This window comes from Physcomitrium patens, chromosome 13 (genome assembly GCF_059467195.1).
Source record: "Physcomitrium patens ecotype Gransden chromosome 13, ASM5946719v1, whole genome shotgun sequence".
Lineage (NCBI taxonomy): Eukaryota > Viridiplantae > Streptophyta > Bryopsida > Funariales > Funariaceae > Physcomitrium > Physcomitrium patens.
This window is the reverse complement of record NC_143422.1, coordinates 17,043,411-17,068,940: the sequence shown is the minus strand read 5'-3', so window position 1 is coordinate 17,068,940 and position 25,530 is coordinate 17,043,411. Positions and strand designations below refer to the sequence as shown.

The following is a 25,530-nucleotide window of genomic DNA, read 5'->3' as shown; positions in this document are numbered from 1 at the left end:
TAGCTCAACAAACTTGTTTCTTGATATATTATCTTCTTTGACATTTATACTCTTCATTTTATAATTACGTTGCTTCTTTAGATAATGTTGAATAGTGTACTTAGATTTTTCATAATATAAGGATAATTCTTCTTAACAGTGACAAATCTTTTCTTGCTCAATAAGAGGTTTGAAATGTATTACATCAATTTGCATATCCTCTACTTTTAAATGTATGTATTGAGGAGGCATTGATATTGCCATTGAATTATAATAATATTGAGGCTCATTTATTTGGCTCTTAGATTAAAATTTAAAAAATTGATTGTCACACTTCACAAAAAAGTCAATTATTTGACTCAATGTTGACTAAGGTAAGTTGAGCATCAAATTCTTTACCTCATATTATAATCTGTAGAGAAACTTGAAACTTGCATCTTGTGCCATCAAACTTCTCAGATAGAACAATTCTTGGTTCTTTAGTACCAATATCGTATTACATGGTGTTTGGCTTGAGAATGCATTGGGCACTTGGCTATAGAAGATAAAAGAAAAATTGCAACAACAAGTCCTAACAATTCTAATAGATTCTTAAATAAATTATAATTACAGATTAGCAAGTATAATCAAACATCAATCAAATTCAATCAAAATTACAAAGAAATTATGTAAGAAAGAAAAGGTATTTCTAAAGTCCTTTTAAAAAAATCATAAAGAAATAATATAGGAATTCAAAAATATACTAAAATAGAAATTTTAATAAAATATTAAAATAAAAACCTTAATTAAATTTTAATCAAATCCTAACCAAATCCTAGTCAAATCTTAATCAAATCTTAAACAAACCTTAACCAAATTCTAGTCAAATCCTAAATAAATCATAAACAAATCCTAATCAAATTCTAATCAAATCTTAGTCAAATTTTAACCAAGTCCTAATCAAATTCTAAATAAATCCTAATACAATCTTAACCAAATCCTAATCAAATCTTAATCAACCATAAATAAATCCTAATTAAATTCTAAATAAATCTTAATCAAATTCTAATCAAATCCTAAACAAAATCTAATAAAATTTTAATCAAAACCTAATTAAATCCTAATCAAATCTTAACCAAATCCTAATCAAATCTCAACCAAATCCTAATCAATCCTAAATAAATCCTTGTCAAACTCTAAATAAATCTTAAAAAAATCTTAATCAAATCCTAATAAATCCTAAAAAAATCCTAAATAAATCTAAACAAATCTAAACAAATCTTAATCAAATCCTAATCAAATCTTAAGCACATCCTAACTAAATCCTACATAATTGAAGTAATTCCTATAGTATATTTAAACCTCAATAATTAATGAATGAACCATTGATTTTAACTCAAATTTTGTTCACCTCTTCAAAATTAAGTTGTCTACAAGGATAAAAAATTTAAAAAAGATCAAACTCACCAAAAAGTAGATCAATCCTAATATTTGCTCAGATATTGGACAGCCTCTTTTTTCAATCTAAATGTTGAATTTCCAACATTAATATCTCATTATCAAATCATTTGATTGATTTCAAATTTTTTACATATGTAGGAAAATAAATCTATTATCCACACACATAATTTTCACTCTAATCCAATAGATAGATTGCAAGAAATCTTAGAAACCCTTACTAGACCTAAAATTCTACTTCTTGAGACTCCGATCCACTTAAATCTCAATAATCCTTGATCCAATCCTTTGATCAAGCTAAACTCACAATATGTATTGAATACATATATACTCACAAATCCTTAAAATTTTATTTGCAGATCTATTCCCAAACTTATGAAATTTTCCAAAAATTATCATCCACTTTATTTCACAAATCTACAGTCACCTAAAACAAATTCTAATTTTACAAAGCTCTTACAAAGTCAATACATACTCAAATCACAATAAATTAATACTCAAAGATAATTTATCAAGTAAGCTCCCAGATCCTATCTTCCAATTTTCAAAAGAACCTCAAAATCATTGTTGGAGCTGAGTTTTGTGCCTTGGGATCTGATTTTGATCCTAGTTCATAACCGGCCCTCTCTAGGTATCAATATCTAATTTTTGTAGATAATTTTTATTAAAAACTACTCTTAATTTCTTTTCAAAGGTACCTATATTGTTTATTTTTGTAATCTACCTTATTTTGCTCTATTTGTGGTCCTACAAAGTGAGTAAAAGCCTATTTTGTAAAAAGGCAATATTAGCACCTTTGATTTTTCTACTCCTTGACTATTATCTATTTTTCCAAGATAATTTGTTACAATATATTTGAAATAATATCTTCAAAAATATGATATTTTTTTCAGCCTTTCATCTATTAGTTGTTTTACATCATGACATTGGAAGGATATTCTATTGTATGAGAAGAGATATGATTGGGTGTAGATGTTAAAGCAGTTCCAATCATACTTATATCTTCATTTCCTGCCATTCTTGTTGCTCTTTGTGGTGGTAAACTAAGTTGATGTAATGCAAGTATCAACTTCTTCAATTGCTCTTGCATTTGTGCCATTGAATTCTTCATTTCAATAAACTCTATTATAATAATACTTAAAAAATAAATATTTAGTATTGCTCAAGTCAAGCAAAAGAGGAGACTTGAGAACAAAGAAGATATTAAGAACAAAATTAGTTTAGAAGACAATAATCCACAACTTCAAATATGCTTATGTCTTATCAAGAAAAAGAGATAATCCACTCTTAATCAAGAGAAGATAAAGCTATAACATTCTAAGTGTACTTTTTTCAATCTGTCAAGGACATGAACTAGAAGAAGATGCAAAAATTTAAAAAATTTGTGCTAAAAGAAAAATAAAAAAATAACAATAAAGTGGTATTTATATTTAAAAAAAACTAAAATAGCTATTGCCAAAAGACAAGGAAACTAAAGACTCTTAAATCTAGACAAAAAGCAAGAAAGGAGTTGATAAGAGTGAAGAAGGCTTCACTCTTGTCTCTATATATACTATCTAACTAAGACCTATATGCTAATGTTCTATTGGACTTCTAATATGTGTTGACTTTGTAAGATATATGCCTTAAATTATAAGGAAAGTTTTCTATGAATAGGCCACATAGATAGCTTGTTCTACAAGCTACCAATATGTGTGGCATATGGCCAACTTATTAACAATGTTTCCAACTTAAAAAGTCAATTATAGATACCTGTTAAGTCAAAGCAACATCTATAAAGCTTCTAAGAAGCTTGTATAGAAGATATTATAGAATTAATCTATTTTTATCTACTTTTATATAATCATATAGATAATTATTGATTTACATATATATATATATATATATATATATATATATATATTTGACAAATGATTGCTCTTTCATCTACTAGTGAGCTTCTTTGATTTACCTAATTTAAGTTTCTCTCTATTAAACATGATTTTTTTTGCAAGCCTAGAGATAGTAGTTTTATTGCAATCAAGTTTAGAAGCAATTTGGCCATAAGATTCTTGAGAATGAAGAATAGCAGACGTAATGTTGTTTTAGAGAGAGTAGAAAATTAATTGATATAATTATAGAAGGTTCTAAAAATCTATAGAAGATTCTTAAAGATCCTAGAATGTGATATTTTGAAATATGCCCATGCCAAGAATTATGATTAAGAATTTCTTAATCAAAAATTAGACACTACGCTTAAAAAATTATTTTAATACTATTTCAAATTACATTGGTTATAGCTCTACAATTACTTAATGAATTCTTTTCAACTTAATTTTATTCGATAGATATAAAAGAATAACTTATTAGCTACACAAACCACGTATCATTATTTTTTACAATTCATTTGTAATATACTATTATTTCTATAATATATCAATATTGAAATAATTTTTTGAGTCACTATAGAGATGAATATAAACTTCATGTTTGTCATTTGTTACAAAAACTAAGAGATAGAAGACTCTATGCTAAGATAGAAAAGCATGTATTTCATACTATTCAAGCCAACTTCATAGGATATATCATTTCGAATGATGGTCTTATGAAGGATCCTAAAAAATTTCAAACTATTATAGATTGGAAGATCTCAATAATAATAAAAAATATCCAATACTTTTTGAGATTTTTCAACTACTATTGGATCTTCATCAAGGACTTCTTTGAAGTTACAGCTCTACCTATATATTTGGTTTGTAAGACAAATTTCAATAGAATCAAAAAAAAAAAAAAAAACAAACAAACAAACAAACAAACAAACAAACAAACAAACAAACAACAACAACAACAACATTTGAAGCTTTGAAGATTATCTTTGTTTTTGTTTCAATCTTCTACTGCATCAACTTTTCTAAGCCATTTTTTATGGAGGTAGATACATCAAAATTTGCTTTGTATATTATATTATTACAAATTGGAATAGATGATCAACTTCACCTATTAGCTTTTCATTCAAAAAAAATTTTAGTAGCGAAGATCAATTATAAGATTCACATCAAAGAATCTCTTGCAATTAAGGATTTGTTTTAATAATGGCCCACTTATTTAAAAGATGCTCCTAATTTAATTATCATCTATATAGATCTCAAGAATCATAATTATTTTATATCAACATGCATTTTGAATTGTCACCAAGCCTATTAGAGCATGTCCTTGTTAAGATTCAAATTCAAATCACTTATCAAGTAAAAAAATAAGAAGATTTATTAGACACACTTTCTAGATGATTGTACCTTATATCAAAGGAAAGAAATGTTGCTTTTGATTAACAATAGATAATTTTCTTATAGTTACATCATCTTCATCTTTAAGTAATGAAATCAATTTTAATATCTTATTCAACTTCTATTAAGCAAGTTCAATCAAGTATGTCTTTTGATACTCTTATTTATGATATTAAAGGAGATCTTTTACAGTCTTATGATACTTCTAAGTTTGGATTCAAGAAAAATCTATTATATTTTGAGGGGTGCTTAATTGTTCCAAAAGGTCAAGCTTAATTATATATTCTTCAAGTAATCATTATTTTTTAGTAAAAAGATATTTTAGATATAATAAGATTTTGGAACTAATATCTAAGAATTTTTGGTGGTGCCATATGTGGAAAGTGATGAAAGATTTTGTACAATCCTATGATATTTGCTCAAAATCAAAAATTCCTCATCATTGATCTTATAGTCTTCTTCAGCCATTATTCATTTCAAAATAACCATGGTCTTTTATTTCTATAGATTTAAGGATGGATCTTCTAATCTCAAGTTTTTATGACTCTATATTTGTGGTAGTAGATGGTTTTAAGAAAATGGTATATTTTTTATCATATACAAAATCTATCACAAATAAAACAAACAACTAAGTTTTTTCTTGGCAACATCTATTACTATCATGATTGCATAGGAATATTGTATTGGATAAGAAAATTCAATTTGTATCAAGAATTTAAAAAATATTTTTTAAGATTCTAAAGATAGATGTAAAACTATCTTTTGTTTTTTATCCTCAAACTAATGGACAAATTGAGTGTGTAAATCAAGTTTTGGAGCAATATCTGAGATGTATCATCAACTATCAACAAAATGATTAAACATTTTTTTGTCATTGGTAGAGTTTGCTTATAATAATATGGTATATTCTTCTATACAACAAATACCTTTCTTTATTAATTATAGTTATCATCTACGATGTCAAGGTAGAAAGAATTTGCCTCAAGAAAATGTTGGACTTTTGGCTATCACTAATTATTCAATCAAGATTCAAAAGAAGGAAAGCCCTAAGTTTATATATAATTTTTCTCTTTTTAAGCAATTACACGGAATACATAAGCCTCAAGTAACCAACATCCAAAATATGATAAAATCCTCTAAAACCTTGTATATCCTTCTGTAGAAAATTTTCCAAACTTCAACACTTCATATCTCATAATCCGACCATCCAAACAAACTCAAATTTTACATGAGATATTGATTTATTCTTATTAATTTTTATGATAAATTTCATTTATAAATTCGTAGTAGATCTTATGATATCACCAAAATCCTAACAATAGATTCAAATCCTAGTTTTTATACACTTGTATGCAATTTTTTTCATTACTCACAAATTAAGCATTCAAATGCCACAAAATTTATATATATATATATATATATATATAGCTTTTCAACACAATAATCTACTTTTTCCAAAAAACTTAAGCCAAAAATTCATCTAAAAACTCAAGATATGGTTCCAACCATTACTATAAACAAAATCACTTACTTATTGCATTTGATTTGGATGCACTATTTTTAACTCTCTATAACTTCTTTATCCAAACTTCAAATTCATCAAATATTATATAAAAAGTGTAGTCAAAAAAGTTCTCTCTTCAATTCCAATCGCCGATCCTTCGTTTCTCTCTGTAGATGTATGTTATGCCCTAAAGAGTGAAAATAGGTATGAAATTGATACCTTAACTTTGAACGCCAATAAATCCTTCATAAAAATTCCAAATCACACAAAATTTGCACCCAATCCGTATCCAAAAACCTAAATTTGATGAACCTAGCCTCTAAAGCTCAAATGACCTCGAAAAAAAAACCCTAATCTTTAATAAGGCCACGGGCAGCCTCCTTGAAGCCCATTGGATATGGCCTTCGACCAATAGGAATGAAGATTCTCATTCCTTACCTTCATCCATCTATGTCTTGCTTTCATCCCTTCCAATAAGCCTCCTACTAGATAAGATTTTCATCTTTAGGCTCTAACCTCCTCTCAAGGCTTCATATTAAATATTTAGATCTTATAATTTTTTTAAATGCTATAATCAAAATAGATAAAATTCAAAATAAATTTTTTTATATCCACTCTCTTTAAATTAATCTATAAACCATTTTAACATACACCAAGACTTATGAACACATTATATGTCCTAATTAATTTTTACATACTATAAGCAATTACAGTATGACAACAACTTGATGCTTTTGACTTTTTAAAATTAGATAATTCTTCAACAAAAGATTTGGCAAATCATTTATATAAGCTACATACAATATTGAAGGTATTAATAAAAAAGGCTCAAGAACAACAAAAGAACAATGCAGATGCCTATGGAAAGCAACAGCACTAAGTCCACTTTGATCATAAGGTATGGTGGCTTTGTCATAATATTAAAACTATTTGCTCTTATAAAAAGTTGGATCATCATAAACTTGAACTATTTCTTATTTGTAAACAAGTCAATTTAGTTGCTCATCGATTACATCTACCAAAGCCTATGAAAATTTATCCCATATTTCATATCTCTTTTAGAGCCATATAAGATAGTGAATATTCTAAAAAAAAAGAAAATACCATCACTTCTTATAGGAGTGTATAATAATTAAGAATTCAAGGTGAAAAAAATCTTAGACTTGAAGTGGCGTTGATTTAAATTTGTGTAATTATAATATTAGCATATACATATAGAAACCAATAAAAATTCTTATAAATATAGTAGAAAAAATTAAAGCTTTTCATCAACAACATCTATCAAAATCAAGATTAAGAATAACAAACCTTTGCTATAAAAAAATACAATTGAGAAAAAATTATATTCTACATTTTATCCTTATTTGTAGTTTTTGTGTGATTATAGAATTATTCTATTATATTTATTCTTGGTTAAAAATACATTAGGAACCAAGCTATAGAAGGTAAATAAAAATATAAGAAAAATTGTAATAAATCTAATAGAATCTTGAATAACCTTAAATAAACCTTAATAATCTTATTCAAAATTTTTTCAATCAAAAATAAATTTAAAAGAAATCATAAAAGAAACATAAAGATGTTTCAAAATAATTTCAAAGAAAAAAAAATATTTTTTTTTAATAAATATAAAAATAAATCTTTAAAAAATATTAGAAATAGAAATCTTTAAAAAAAAATAAAGAATATTTTTAAAATATTAAAAATATAAATTATAAGAAGTATATAAATTATTGTATATAATCCTATTTTTATTGTCTTAGTTAGAAACTTCTAACACCAATACCTCTTTCTTAAACCTTTGAATTTTTTTCAAATTTCACCTAAATATTGAAAATTGAGTCTAGTATCCATACAAAAAAAATTCTTTTCAATCCAATTGAAAAATTGATGAAGATCTTAGAAACACTCATTGACCCTCAAACTCCAATTTTTGAGACTTCAATCCACAAAAACCTTCATACACTTTGATCTAATTATTCAATTAACTTCAAAATTTGGACACATTTATAACTAGCACATCAACACAATGTCCAAAATTCATTCATATATATACTATAGAACTCAAGAAAGTCTCAAATTTGTAAACATATTTTTATTTTTAAAAATTTAAACCAACCAAAAATATCACTATTTTTGAAAATTCTTCAAAAATTCAATATTGATTTAATTGACATAAGACTAATGCTCAAAAATCTCTATTCAAGTTTGCTTCCAAATTCCACCTTCTGATCTACCAAAGAACTCTAAAGTCACCATTGTCATATTACATGTTGTCTTACTCAGGAATGCACCGAGCACTTAACTGTGGAAGGTGAGGTTGTATTTCACAAACATCCAAAAAACCTTAATAGGTTTCACCCATATGAGAAGAATATAATTCAAATTCCAATTCAAAAGTGCTAAAGAACACTCTTCTTAGTAGTCTCAATCACACATAAACCTCAATTACCTTGTTACTTTCATATTTAAGCAATTTAGATTTTTCTTATAAATCCGAATCCTAATTAGTGAGCTTTAATAAGCTGTAACTTCTAATTTTATCCTCCACTTCATGTAAAATTTTACGTAAAATTATCAATATAAGTCTTCTATATTCTCAAGAATTTTTAGTCCAATCCAATTTATAGATTATGAGAAAACCTCCAAAAATTGCACTGATAGCACTCAGCTGCTAACTTAAAAAGTAAAGTAAAAATCCCAACAGTGATTTCTCCTTCTCCAAATGTTAACTTTGATTCAAAATTGGTGTGAAAATTTCTCTTTAAGTCCTCCAATACCATGCCAAATTTCACCTTGATCCAACTTATAGATCTCTAGATATCATAGAAACCCTACCCAACGCCAAACTGCCAACTTTCAAAATCCTCTTATGTTAAAAACCAAATATCTCTAAACCACACTATTAGATTATCACAAAGTTTTGTATACACTTAGCACATCTAATAATCCAAATAATATCAAATTTTGAACTATAGATGTTACACTAATTGCACGAACTAGCCAAAATTGCTAGTCCTAGTTATATTATATAAAACCCAAATCACCAATAAAATCCTTGACTTTGAATAACAATTGTCAAGTCTTCAAAAACTATACAAAAACAATTCTTATGCCTCTAGAAAAAACTTAAAGCTATCTCTCAAATTCTAATCTCTAATCTTTGAATGAATCCCGAATTTACTTTAGACGGTCATTTTAGTGACTAGAGGTCTGATTTTAATCCTACTTCACAAACGGTTGACCCCTGAGTATCAATCTAACCTATCCTAAGGATTTTTTAGCTCAATCCTACTGTCAACTTGATCCTAGTATCAACCATATCAACCATTTATTTCTTTTATCCTGATTTTAACAATTTATGGCCTTTCTAAGGTAGTAAAAAAGTTTCTACATCCTAGAAGGTAAAAATATTAACTAAATTTTATCTACTTGCTATTAAGACAAGAAAATAGGTTAAGAGGCTTTCATAAAAGTCTTACTAAAATATTTTGAATTCTTCTTGAACTAATATAATAGAATATTAATTAAAAAAATATTTTTAGTCATATTTTCACCATATAATCGTATCACAACATGACACCGTAGAAGTACAATTTTGTACCTTAAAATCTGATTTTGACCCAAATTGACAACCGGTCCTTTTTGAATATCAATTCTTGGCTTCTTGAAATAAATATTGCTAAAATATACTCTTAATTTCTTCTTATATATGTTTATATTATTTAATTTTTGAATCTACTTTGTTTTTCATTATTTATGGTCCTACAAAGTAAATAGAAGCCTAGTTTGAAAAAAGATAGCATTAGCACCTTTTAGCTTTACTATCTTTTTTACTATTATCTATATTTCTAAGATGATTTTTTATAATATTTTAAATAAGATCTTCTATAATATAATGCTTTCTTTATTCTTTCATTTATTAACCATGTTATATCACGACAACATTAAGGAGATGGAGAACCAATAATCAATAGATTCAACTTAAGAACCATTATTTGTTGACTTATTGGACAAGGCATTGCAATTACCATAGCTTTCAAGACAATATCATAAGGATGAAGATCTTTAAGAATGACATGTTTTTTCTTGAATAAATGGTGAGATACAATATATTTGATATCACGACTTGAAAAAAGAGTCTCGATGTTTGGTGATTTTATTAGAAGTCAAAATGACTCATGATGGTATTATAAATGTTTTGTTTGAAAGAAGTTAAAAAAGTCTCAACAATAATCAAATAAAAAGATGGACTTTCTACCTTGAAATGGGACATGACTAATGATTGAGAAGACCTATCAACTACCTTCAAAGGGAACAAAGATAAGAATATGTGATGAATATAATTTGTTACATCTTAGACTTCTTCAACATGTGATTATTGCTCCTCATGGAACTCGTCTCTAGAAAGGAGAATAATCGTTATAAATATATATTTTTTATAATTAATATGTAAATAATATGAATTAATAGAAATAAATTAAAATAAATTTATTTTATAATAACTTTTAAATAAGCTTCTTAAAAGCTTTATAGACAATTCTTTAACTTCACATGTGTTTGTCATTGATTGGTAGGTTAAAAACTTAGTCAATAAATCAACCACGTGCCACACATTTTGATAACTTGCAGAATAAGCTAACTATATGGCAACCATATAAAAAACTTGTCTTGCAATATAAGATATGTGTCATGCAAAGTCAACACATTTTGAAGATCTTATAGAATATTTCTACATAGCTCTTATATAAATAATGTATATAGAGGCAAGAATGAAGCCTACTTCATTCTTATCAATTCGTTTTTTGCTTCTAGTCTAGCTTCAAGAAGTCTCTAGTTTTTTTATCTTTTAGTAATAGCCACTTTAATTTCTTTTTAATATACATGTTTTTTGATTTCTATTTTATCATACTTCTTTGAGAAAGTCTAACTTATTTATTTTCTTTCATCAAGTTCTTGTCTTTGACATGTGTTGACTTTGCAAGACACATATCTTTACTTGCAAGGGAAGTTTTCTATATGTGCGCCACATAATTATTCCACAAGCTATCAATATGTGTGGAATGTGGTTAACTTGTTGATCAAATTTCTAACCTATGAATCAACTATAAATATATGTAAAGTCAAAATTGTGTCTATGAAGCTTTTAGAAAGCTTTTCTAGAAGATATTATAAAATTACTTTATTTTTACCTACTTCTACGCAATCAGATAGGTAGTTATTGGAATAAATAAATATATATATATAAATATATATATATATATATATATATCTGTGATACATATTTATATGGTGTTATAAATACTAAATAACTAAAATATTTATAAATAAAAAAATTATACATTATACAAAAAGATCATTTTATTTTTGAACATGTAATAAAAATTAGTTATATAGGTGAATATAAATAAAATTGAGAACACTAAAATAAAATTAAGAATTAATTTAAATAAAAATAAAAGAAGTTGGTTGATTAATCCATCCAATGATTGATATCATTTATATTTTATTTATTTTAGATCATACATTAGCATTTAAATTTTTTAATTAATAAAAATTATAGTGAAAAAGATATCCAACTATAAGTCTTCAAATATTTTAAGTCTAAACTAGTTTTTCTTCTTGTAGAAATATTTTTGGTTTGTGGTAGAGCATTTAAGTTGTACAAATATTATAGTGAAAAAATGTTTCTAAATATTTATCAATAAATTTTTTTTTAATTATTCTATGGAAATTTTTTAAAAGTAGTTGCTAAAAGACGTGACTGTGAAATTCAAGCATTCTGTGAAATCGCAAATGTGAAGCACAAATGACTTTGAAATTTTACAGTCCGTCTTTTAGCAAATTGATCACACAAAGTTTATCTCGCAAATGTAGAACACAAATGAATTAATTATATGATCCGCATTCAACGCAGCATTGAATTGCATGGACACAAGAGCAAAGATGATGAAGAGCATTGGTGTGGAGAGAGAGCTGGAGTGATGCAGGATGAGGAGGAAGCAACAGATTGCAACAAATGGCCTGAAACCTGCAAATGTCTGCCAATGCAACACGATCCTTGGTCCACCTCGAAATAGTCCAGCACGTTTCTCCTATTGCAACAATGCTGGGAAAACGCGGCGGAACTTGAGCCAGCGAGGGAGCGCAACATCAGACTGAGCCTTGTCTGCTTCTATAGTGACAAGAGCAGAGAGCCTGGCGGGAGGGAGATGAGGGACGGAGGGAGACGAAGGTACTGCCTGCGTCCGTGTGTGCCCTGCTCACACCCAGAGAGAATGTTCCAGTGTCAGGATCCATGGCTCCTCCGAGAGTGCCTCCACCTGGTATGCTCACAGCGACCCCTCCAATTGCTGCAGCGAATCTCAGAGACCCGAGTTTCAGGGCAAGTTACCTCCTTGACGTCATGGAACTCTAAACAGTGGGAAGAAAAAAAGAATAAAAGAAAAAAGAAAAAAACACGCACACACACACACACTGTTGCTTGGCTAACATATATATATATATATATATATATAGATAAATATACATATATTTATATATATACACAAATGTTTGCTGCTGCTGCTTAGGTGTGGACTGGAGGAGGAAGAGGAAGGAGGAGGATGATGGTGGTGGGGGTCCCTACTACTCGTGCAGCACAGGTGAGCCATCCTCCTCCTCTCTCGATGGGGATATTTCGATACCAGTAAACTACTAGTAAGTGGAAATGGGGGGATGGGTGGGTGGTGTGTGAATGGGTAAGTGTGCGTTGTACGACCCACATCACCGTGCGGAGGGAGCCAATTAGCTAGCTATGCCATGTCCCCTTCCTCCCCCTATTTCCCCCTTTTGCAGAAGTAGCAGGCAGGGAGTGAGTGAGGCGGTAACGTAAAGGGAGGCGAGCCTAGCAGCACAGGAGGTCGCCGGCAGCGCGGGCCCAGCGACGATGGATCCAGGGACGCTACCGCCTTCCTTGGTGTCATCATCACATCTACACATACACACTCATGTAGGGACAAGCTAGCTGCCTGACCTGGACCACCACCATGATGATGTTGTTGTTGTGTTTATTATTATTATTTTTGTTTTTTCTGTTTTTCACACACACCGGGGGTAAACTATTGCACTAATAGTTAGAGCAGTAACAAGGCTCCACTTTTATCTTTACAACATCATCCCAAGAGGCAGATTGTGAGCATGTTGATTACATCAGATTGTGCTTAAACCCCCTTGAACTGCTTCCGTGTGTTAGAACATGCATGATAATATTGCTATGTAGGATTCTAGTGTGCCAACAAATTGACATTTATTTTCTATAGGGCTTGTGATGTTTGCACTCACAATTTGTTCCATTGTTCTAAGAATCATTATTTTTCTTAACCTAAGATGATTCTTAATTCTTGTATTATTATTATTATTATTATTTTCATATTTTATTCTTGTATTTTAAGCTATTTGACCAAAAAATAATAATTTGTGTTATTTGCTAAATGTCTTTGAATTACATTGTATCCATATTATTTACATACAAATTCTTGTAAGTGCAGATCAAATTATGTTACTTCTTTTAAATCATCAAGAAATTATAACAAAAAAAAAATGATGTTTCTTTCTATAGTCTATATTTATAACCCAAATATTGGTTTGTATATAATCCAAATAAAAAGATGATTTTATATATGAGTGAATGAGATAATTGGCATACTACTATTATTTCACTATTTTTTAGACACTCCAAGTATTGATTGTAATACACGTGTGCCATAAGAGTAATACTAGCAATATTTTTTAGTTCTTTTATTTGAATGAAGTTATTTTTGAGCTACTTAGAAAACAATCTTGTAAAACACTTATGATGTCTTTCAAAATTTTACCAACTTACACTTTGTATTGTGTAAGTTTGATCATTTTTTGTCTAGATTTTTTAATATTAAATATATGTTCTATTCCATATTTCTATTTGTAGTTAAGATAGTTAAATTAAAGATATCTTGAAACTTAATATAATATTTTAAGAACTTTTGTGCTATCTTCTTGTCCTTTAAGTACAATCACTATATATACTATATACACATAGCCGCATATTGTAGAATTTGGATGATTTCTAATTGAACATAGTGAAGTTTTAGTTTCATTTAAACCGTTTTATTCTAATATAATATATGTGATTGACTTCTGATTTAGTAAAAGTCAATATTAAAATATTGAATAAGAGTAAAATGATAGTCTATACCATATAATAATCCAAAACTATAAATTAGAAAACAAAGGTAGATAAACTATTTGATTAAGATTAATAAGTATCTATATAGTCTTTGATTTTAGAAACATAGTGATTGTCCTTTTTTAAATCATACAATCTTTTTTAAAATCAACTAATAAATTCTTGTTAAAAATCATAAATATTGTTTTGTAGATAATTGTAGTTCATTACTAATAGATCTCTCTTGAATTAAATGTTCATTCATTCTAAAAATGTGAGATTTCTTTAGAAAATAAAGTGATTGGAGTAGAGAACAATAACTAACACTACAACAATCACTAAGTGAATTTGGACATAAATTAGAGATGCCCTATTAAAAATTAGGCATCGATATACACACACACATATAATAAAGAATATGATAATCATAATGACTGTGGTTGGTTTTTATTGGTTGCAGATCCAATTGCAGAGAAATGAAACTAGAGGGTCATTTTTTGGTTTATGATGGGTGCGTCGATTTAGTAAAAACTTGGGTCTATTTAACATTTCCAAACAAAGAAATATATAAATAAATTTTTACGATAGTAAATGCAGAAGAAAGAAGTGGGATTCTTTGAGGATCAGAAAAAGAAGGTGGAAAAAGTGGCGATGCGACATGCGAGCTTGGATTCAGCGATGCGGCCGCCGCGAAAGGACGCGACGCGACACAACGGGACACGGCGCGAGAGGAAGCGCGCGTCGCGGGGCGGGGCGGGGCGGGAGGCGACGCCCACCGGACCGGCGTTGTTTGTTGTGTCGCGTGCCGATTCTTATCTTCGTCACTCTCTACTACCACAACAGAATCTTCACCATCGTAGCGCAACGTGGGATTGACTGCCCTCTTGCTTCGTCTTCATGCGCCGTTAGCCTCCTCCTTTCCCTCCCCCCTCCCACACCACGCCTCGCCTCTGTTGCTGGCGAAGTCATGAGCAGGCCTGCGGACCACGTTGAAGTACTTCGTGCTGGTCACGAGGACTAGATCACTACCAACGTCCGTGGAAGCTTAGAATAATTCTGGTGCTCCCAGGGACGTGTTGGTCGAACCCTTCGGGAGGTCCGAAGTCTGATCTTTCCCCATGTAGGTGTTGCACGATCTAGGACACAGCACTCACTGACTGTTAGGGAATAACGAGTGAAGTGAATCCAGGCGTAGTGGGGTAGTGCTCATGGTGGCGAAGCTTGGGTAGTGTCGTAGCTGGCGGTGCACTGGCAGTATTATATTCATTGTTAACAGTCGTATTTTTTATTTGTCTAGAAGTTGGAGCGTTTGGTGGAGACAGAAATCGAAACTCGTACTCACCTAAAAGCCCAGCAGTCTGCGGGAAAGTGGAGGGGGTTGAGGGAAGAGGATGGAAGATTGTTCCGAAGTGGTATCTGCCGTCGATGCAGTCGCCAATTTTGCGCAGAGGTGAGGTGAGGTTACACCGTTAGATTTCCAAGTTGGTTTTTGAGGTTCGCCTCATCGATCGAATTCGTGGGGTGTTGACGTCCTTGCGATCAAATTCGGAGCGTATCTGACATCTGTGAGGTCAATCTTGAATTCTTGCCCGATTCGGAGTGGAACGAGCGTCAATTGGTTGTCGCATATTCGAATCTGGTGCTATTTTCATCTGGTCTGCCGCTCACAGTTTCCAATATTGTTGCGTAGTTAGACCTGTTGTCGAATTATCCACAACCAACAGAAGTCATTCGAGGCATCGCAGAGAGGGATTCGAAAGAGTAGTGAGCAATTCAGTGGTCATGTCGATTAGCAATGGGGAGTTGAAGCATGGCGTTTCGTGCAAACGTGGTCTGAGGGAGCGAGCGGACACGGACTTGGATATGGGACATACCGGCCCCGCTATCAAGAAATTTCCAGATCCAGTGCAAACGTTAGCAAATGTGCATCAGGGGCTCGGGCAGCATGGTGGCGTGAATGTGGCGATCGAGGCGTCCTCGACGTTTGCTATCGTGGAGCCCCAGACGCTGAACAAACTGTTCTCGGGAGAGCTCGGGACCGACCATGGACTATACCTGTACAGCCGCCACTTCAATCCGACAGTGCTAAGCTTGGGCCGCAAAATGGCGGCTCTCGAAGACACAGAGGCCGCTTACTGCACTGCGAGCGGCATGTCCGCTATAGCCGCAGTCATGCTTCAGCTCTGCAGCAGCGGTGACCACATCGTAGCATCAAACCGGTTGTATGGTGGTACTCATGCGTTGCTGGCGCACTTCCTCCCCCGTACTTGCAACATAAAGACGACATTCGTAGATGTGGACGACTTGGACGCGGTGCATGCTGCCGTGCAACCAAATTCGAAGGTGCTGTACTTTGAATCGCTGTCGAATCCGCGGCTATATGTGGCGAACATTCCAGCTCTTGCGCACCTAGCGCACAGCCGGGGCTTGACGGCGGTAGTCGACAACACTTTTGCGCCTCTGCTTCTCTCTCCAGCGAGATTGGGCGCCGACGTCGTTGTGCACAGCTTGTCGAAGTACATCAGTGGCGCGGGCGATATCATCGCCGGTGCGGTATGCGGACCGGCGGAGCTCATCAGCGCAATGATGGACCTCCACCATGGCGCGCTCATGCTACTGGGTCCGACGATGGACCCCCACGTCGCATTCCAGGTCGGCCTTCGCATCCCGCACCTCTCAATTCGGATGAAGGAGTTTGGGATTCGGGCCTTGCTTTACGCCAAGCGCCTGAAGAAGTTGGGATTGAAGGCGATTTACCCCGGGCTACAGGACCACCCCCACCACGCGCTCATGACGAAGCTCTTGAACGACGGCTATGGCTACGGTGGGATGATGTGCTTGGATTTAGACACGAAGGAGAGAGCGCAGGATTTTATGCGCTACTTGCAGAACGTAGCCCATTTCGGCTGGATGGCTGTGAGTTTAGGGTACCACGACACGCTCATGTCGTGTTCGGGATCGAGTACAAGCTCGGGCTTGACGAGCGAGGAGAAAGCTGTGTCTGGAATTTCCCCGGGGCTTGTGCGCATGTCGATTGGGTTCACGGGGTCGACCGAGCAGCGATGGAAGCAGCTCTTGGACGCTTTGATTGCTCTTAAGCTGGTGCCACCTCAAGCTGTAGACTCGAGTGTTCGATGAATTGGATTCGTATGAGATAAACCATGTTTTGCGCGCGGGCTCAAGGTAATCCATGATTTTAAAGATGGTTGCATCGTTCATTGTCTTTCATGTGTAGCTATTCATGGAGCTAGTCTTCGACATCCTCAGCTGCTCGTGCAAACCGAAATGGTAAGTCTCTGTAATGACATTCCTTTCCATCTTCCTTGCAGATATTCATATTCCAGACCTTCAGAATGGAATGCTCTAATCTGTGTGCAACGAATCATACACACTGATTTTTGTTTAATTTTTAATTTTTAATTTATATCTTGGGTTGCCATACAGATCTATCCCTTGCAAGGGCTCGATGGAATTTCCCAGCTGTGGGGATTCGATACTTGCTGCAATCGCTGGTCATGGAGAGCTCCAACATCAATGATGGACTTTAGTGGTTCCTTCTGCGCACCTATGAGCTCACCGCCAGCCAGCCAGTACCAGAATTTGATATAACATCTACGTGATTTACGCTTTGTGGTACATAATTGGGTAAGAGTCTTGTTTAGATCATGTGGCCGGACAAATCTACTCCTGGTACAGACGGATTATTCACAGGCATTGCTGAAACAGCAATGAACATCACCATGACAAGTTTCTCAAACAAAAACTGGGGACATATGTACCGAGAATCAGCTTGGAATGTTTGTCAGTAATGAAGATATACTTGGGACTATGTACCTGCCGTGAATGAATATGTGGGCACGGATTACCTCCCGATCATTCTATTCAGTACTGAGGGAACTGTTGTGACATCCACTCTTTTAATAGATTGTCCATATTGTGTCCATTTGGGGTCTCAGCCTTCATCAACACATATCATATCGTAAAACATAATCACTGCGATGAATGTAAAACTGTTGGAAGCATAATTGTGAAAGCGTTTCTCTTGCGCTGTAGATACAAAGTGCACAGGAACACTGCTACTTTTGTGATATCCATCCAATCAACTACAACACCCCAATAATAGTACTGTATCCTACAATCCAAGCACCGACACCAACACACAATCGTACTGTGTCAATCGGCTGTGTACCACCGATCTCACAAATCTGCTTCACACGCCATATTCTACAACTTCCTATCATTACCGGAAAACAAACTTCCTTGGTGCGAATTTTCTCACGCAACGTCACAACTTGGTAAACATTCAGCCGGTGATTCGCCACAAAGCTTGTCAAGGACGCTTTAACTAGCGCGAGCTACATATAGAGAGATGCACGATTTAGTTCCCAAATATGTCAACAACATCCGTAAACTAGGTCAGAGATTCGCAGAATGAGGGGCAGCTTCGAGAACACGGAATCGGTTCCTCCGACGGTCATGGCGGGGAACAGTTGTCGACCCAAAGAAGAGTCGTCGTCGGTCGAATAATAATGTTGTCACAATCATTCTGTAACGCTAAGTGCGAAGAATCTGTCAGATAAAGTCCACAAACCCGAACAGATGAATCAGCTCGCGTTCATACCAGTGTCTCTGACACGCAGAAAATGGCGACTTTGCAACGATTGCAATCGCAGAGTGTCTGGCTGGGAGCGAATGGAGGTCGAATTCTTTTTTTTTTCTCCATTTGGTACAATCAGAAGGTGGAGTGTGGAAGAGGAACCGAATCCTTGCCGTCAAGAGGAATGAATGAATGACCCTTTTGTGTTTTCTTCGACGCGGACGAGTGAAGATATGGAAGCGTGAGGTTTATCTTCTGCTAGAATAGCAAATAAAAATGAGTGTTCCTGTGTCACTGTCCATGTCAAACTGGCGGTATAACCATGGCTCTGGATTCACTCGGAAGACCCTCACTCTCTCTCTCACACACACACAGCCTTGGGTTGCCGTTTGCCTCCAGCTCTGCTTTGTTAGTGAGTCAGATGCGTGCAGAATATGGGTAAATGGTGGAAAAATGTTGCAGAATTGGGAGATCAATAATAATAATAAAAATAATAATCTATGGTTACAAGTAGAGTATGAAAGTTGATAATAGAATATTGAGAAAATTAAAAAATTTGAGCTTTTGGGAATGTGAAAAGGAGGGGACAACAATGGTAGCCTGGAGTTGGACAAGGCTCTCTTTCTAACCTTGTCGTGACTTGTTGTACAGTAAGTAGGATATGTCAATTGTCAACTACCTTTAATAAAATTTTGGTGGAAATAAATTACCAAAGATAATCGATTTTATTTTTTTATTTTTTATCTTTGTTTGTGGTCCCAAAGTTGTTATATTTTTCCTAGGTAATCATTGGGTATTATGCATGTGTAATCATTTCGCATGTCTATTTTTTTTATTTTTTTAATTTATTTTAAAATCAGCTTCTAAATTTTTGTATACATGTCAATAATGGATTTCATGTAAGTTTTTTAAACCATTCTATCAAAGAAAGGATTCTAAAACTTTGCTTTCTTACTTTCAAAATCTATATTGTACATATCAAAACTATACTATATTTAGTATATTCATTTAATATTAAAGGAATGTAACCACATCATTCTTAGATGTATTGAATATTTATTATATGCATTAAGTTCTAATTACATGTTTTAAAATCTACATTAAGAGGATCAAATACAAATATTTAGTATTGACTACCAAAATAATGTTGCAGTTGCAATTGCCAAAAAAAACCAAACTCAACTTAATTTTATCTTAGATGTTCTTAATACCAACAAAGTTGCTTACAAATTTATATTTGATCACACAGATTTAGCCAATGTTGACCTACCAAATAAGCTTAAAGGCATGTTTCAATAAAAATTGTTTATTTAACATAATAGAAACAAAGCCAATTGCAAAACAATTATACCAAACTATTGTAGATACTAATACTATCAAATAATATTAGCTCCATATACACAATTTTTTCTTAGTTTTCTTAATTGAAGGTGTCTAATAAAAAAAATTAGATATATTTATCAAAAAAACCAAAAAGTTTTTGAGTTAGGATTTTAAGCAGTAAGCAAATTTAGAGAAATTGTATGTATTTGGGTCTTATTAATTTTAAATAAGATATTTTTTGAGAAATAGTAATTTCAATTAGTTTATGAAGAAAATGAGGCATCCTTTTTTTGGTGTGTTTCTTACTGATGTATACTATAATTTTTTCTTTCTAATGAATAACTCAAACTTTCTACCAACTAAAACAGTTGTCAAAAGGAATCATATTGCAATAGCTTTTAATAAAAATAAAGATCGAAATCCTAAATAAAATTAGAATATATAATTAAAATATAATATATTAAATTATTCATAACTAAAATATTATCTCAATTATTATAAAATCCTCCAATAATAAAATATTATATAAAATTAAATAGAACACTCAAATCCATTTTTACAAAAAACATTTATTTTACCTAATGTGTTTTAAATTATATAATTTCTTATAATAAAATGGCTTTATTACTTTTTGTAGAAGACACTCAATTAAAATTTATTATAGATGTGTTTGTATAATGTATTTAATTAAAATATTAACCATATCATATAAAATTAAATAGTTAAGAAATCTATTTTAAAAGAATAATAGATTGTTCAAAATTCAATAAATCAAATGAAAATTCTACTAACTAAAAGATAAATATTTAAAAGATTCATGACAACTTTGGTTCTTAAATATTCGGCTTCTTCTAATCTATAAATATGTAAATTTTTCCAAACTCTTGATAATCTATAAATGCATAAATGTTTTACTATTAAATTTAAAAATTCATCTCTTTTTAAAATATATAATTTTTTATATGAAATGATATCTACTGTATAAATTGATAATCATCTAATGTCTTTAAATTTATATGTTCTTCTTTCTATCAATTTTTATTTGTAACAATATGTTTCAGTGTATTCTCTAGTTTACTAAATAACAGCTAAATATAATTTTTTTTACTTTTGATCCACAGAGTCCAAAATCTTTGGTGTTACTCTTTAATTATCTTATGTATGTATGCATATATATATATATATCCTTTTTATATGCATGTAAAACTTTCATTCAAGTGTTAATTTTCTAGTATTTCATGTTAATTCTAACTTACTTTCTTGACAAGATCGTCTTCTATTAAACATTGTGATTTTCAAAACTTTATAATCTGGGTGATTTGAATGGTTTTTTATTTTATTTTATTTTAATTTTAAAAATATAATATTATAAAATAGATATATTCTGTATTAAATTATAAGATATAAACTAAAAAAATGATATTAAAAATAATTACATTTATTTTTTAAATAAAATTTTAATTTATAGAATTAAAAAATAATAATATATACCCAAAATAGAAGTCATGTCATCTATTTGATGCTATTATCTAACATACAATCTAATTATTTAATTTATTTCTTATTGTATTTATCAGTATATTAGTTATGATAGCTTTAATTTTCTTATCGATTGCAAAATAAATTATTATTTTAATACATTTTTGCAGATAGAATTAAATGTTTTAGTAGCAGATTAATTAATTTTTAAAAAGATTTTTAAATTTTATTAGATTCAAGTTATTAATAAAAATACACCCATTATTATTATTATTATTATAAGAAAGTCTTACATTTTTTTCATCTGAAATATACATGTAGTATTGCAGGCTTGCAAGCTATTTAATATATGTCCTTATTGAGGGTCCAAAAGAGAGCAGAGATAGTCTTTGCAACAATTATTTTCCCTATTTGGTGGTGACATAGAATTGTTTTTTAGACAATCATTAAGAAATTGAATTGCGCTAGTATGTAGTTTAACAAAATTGTGATTGCATGCATGTGAATTTAGATTTTAATATAACAGCCTTGTTTTGTATTCATTTTTTTCGACATCTTTGATTACTTTTCTATTTTATCAAGTTTCATACATCATAAAATCTTTAAAGAATGTTTTGAAAGAATTAAAAAAGAATCATGACAAAAATATTAATTTAAAGTTAAATATTGACTAAGGACTTTAGTTAGATATTTGTTCAATAAAATTGGTTAGAAAGAAAATGCACCAATTTCAAATTCTTTAGAAAATGCAAAAAAGCTACATGAAATATTGCATATGTATATATAAAAATAGATACAACAAGAAGTATATCTACTTGTAATCAATAGTAATGTTTTTCTCTCAAAAAACTCAATTCAAAAATTCTTTACTGTATCTGTTTTTACTCAGTTTAAAAAAAATCAAGTTGGAAGAAATATATATATATATATATATATATATATGATATAAAGGTATAAACATACATATTTTGAACTAATATTTATTATTTTTTTCTTGAATTGGTTGAAAATTGAAAATCAGTAAACTATGGTACATAAATATAATCTTAAATTTAAAGAATTAAAAAAAACAAAAAAACAAACAAACAAACAAAATAGAGTCAAAGTATTAGATAATAGAAACAAGAAAATATGTTTTTCTACGAAAAAATGTGAAATTCAAAGAAGTGTCAATTGTCTTTAAACATGTAAGTACAAAACAAAATACAATGAACATGTAATTGGCTTTTAAATTTCTAAACCACAAAACCAATGAATAAAGTCTTTTTAAAAGCTCTAAAAAAAATCTTAAAAAAAATTAGAGAAAATGAGAAAATCCTAATAAAATAATTATAAATAATAAATCTACTTTTTAGTAACATGATTCCTCAATCTAAACCTTTAGTAAAAAAAAAGCCAATTCAAGTTATAATATTAAAAATTTCCAAATGTTTGATAATCAACACATTATGCAAGTATAATAATGTTAATTTATTAAGATACATTGACATTACAAACTACAATCGAGCAACAAGAATTGCAAAACATGTTCACCCATCATTCTAAACCCACAAATGTGAAACATATATTTCAAATCCTTAACTTTGGGATGAGCATAAGCACCAAGTGAATCATCAAAGTGGTATTTTATACAAGCAACCTTCACACAAAACCCTAAATTCCTCCCTCCTATTAGAGTCCTAATCTAACAAGCAAATATTAGGCAAACTTGAACTCAGCTTTGCCCTACAATTTGTTGATAAATGAGAACAATCTTCATATCTATTTCAAGACATTGTTTACAATGTTAACCATATGTGAAGATTTTGATTAACCAACTCAGTTTGAGGTCTTTGGAGCATTTGAATGGTAGATGACTAAAAACCTCAACCATAACCAACACCTATGTATGTATGTATGTATGTATGTATGTATATATATATATATGAATTTATACAAATAATTTAATAAAAAAATCAGAACAAAACACATATAAAACTAAAAACAAGTGACAATAGTGGAATTAGAATTAATCTAAAATATTTTTTAATTTAATAAAAAGTAAAAATTACATAAAAATAAAAAGATAATTAGAAATATATGTTTTTTTGGCTTTAAGTTAATAAATACCAATATTTAAATAATATATCTACAACAATAAATATTTCATGTAAGCACATTGGAACTTTGCTTTCAATCTTACCTAAAAATAAGATTTGATAGCTATATGTATTAAACAAACAATAGTCTCTTGACAATATGTTTTAAAACTTTACTCATGTATTACTTGTAATAGATGCCAATATAACTTAAGTAAATAAACATAAATAAGAGTAGGTAGAAACATGCTAGATATATAAAGTCTTTTTCAATTTTATCAATGAATTATTTATATTCTTCTCTTGATTTAGTTTCTTTATTATTGACAATGGCATTTTATTTTTTTTATTATTTTTATCTTATTTCTATAATTTTTTTCGTTTATTATCTTTTTTTTAGTCACATGTAAGTATATTTTATTTTTAAATTTTTGCTAAATTTGAATTTTTGACCCTATTATTATATAAACCAATAAATATATCAAATTTTATAGTTGCATTTATGTGATTGAATGTTTTTACATTGATTTAAAATTCTTGCTTGCAAACTTCCACTATGTGTTATTATACTTGTATATAGATAAAAAAAATTATAGAAATTAATAATTTATTAAAAAATCATAAAAATTAATTAAATCAATTAATGAAAAAAACATAAAAAATGATGCAAAATATTCTACCATTTTATCAGTTGATAGTAACCACAAATTGTAAAAATTAAAAATTATGAACAAAAAAATATCAAAGATATTGTGAATTTAAAATATAATTTTCTAAAATTTATAAGATATAGTTATAAAATTTGAAAGGATTAAAAAAATTATACATTATTTTTTATAAGATTTATCATTTATAAGAAAATTAAATTTGAAAACAAATCATATGATGACAAACATATTTCTTACATAAAAAAATTTAACTAATTGTATTAGAATTACAAATAGATAAATAGCCTTTTTTTTTATTTTCATTGCATTAATCAAATTACCATGTTGGTATTTTAGAATTATAAAATATAAAATCTATGCATATATAATAATATACCCTGAATAAAAATTGATATATTTTATATTAGAATTAGAGTTCTATTTTAAAATTTAAAATTAAAATTAAAAAGTTTATATATATATATATATATATATATATTTATATATAATCAATACTAATCATGTCTTATAATAAAAAAATTAAATATTATAATTACGAAATTATTTTCATACTAAATTTAAAAACTAAAACTATAGATTGTAAAAATCATTCAATATTCTTAATAAGTTATAATAATATTTGATATAGGAAATATAGATAATTTCTTAATTTTAATTAATTAAAAATACTTTAAATATTTTATGGTTGTAAACTTATTGACAATAAAAATATGATTTAATCCTCATCTAGTATAATATATAATTTTTATGTCTTCTTATTTACCACAATTAAAAAAGAAAATCCATAAATATAATAAATTTTATATATACAATCAAAATTATCAAATCCAATACTATTTGTAGACGTGGCCTGTATCAAATATTAGAAGTAAATATATTTTAGAGTCACGTACTTGGATGAATTTTTTCTCATGCCACATCATCATTATATACTGAATGTAGCTAAATGAAGTTTTTTGAGCTTCATTCACTGCCTCTTTTGCATAGGCACTCTCACTCTTGAATAAACATTGTTAT

General features: G+C 30.1%; 1 protein-coding gene across 2 annotated transcripts; it reads left to right on the top strand.

The window, feature by feature from the left end:
* The first annotated feature begins 15,104 nt into the window (after positions 1–15,104).
* On the top strand, positions 15,105–18,311 carry LOC112290680 (methionine gamma-lyase). Of its 2 annotated transcripts, XM_024537239.3 has the most exons (3): positions 15,231–17,470; positions 17,604–17,656; positions 17,813–18,311. In XM_024537239.3, coding segments are annotated over exons 1-3 (1,374 nt in total). In that variant the 5' UTR covers positions 15,231–16,150; the 3' UTR covers positions 17,814–18,311. The 2 variants fall into 2 exon arrangements, with proteins under 2 accessions (XP_024393008.1, XP_024393007.1); XM_024537240.3 differs by lacking the exon at positions 17,604–17,656 and having other exon boundaries at positions 15,105–17,551.
* The last annotated feature ends 7,219 nt before the right edge of the window (positions 18,312–25,530 follow it).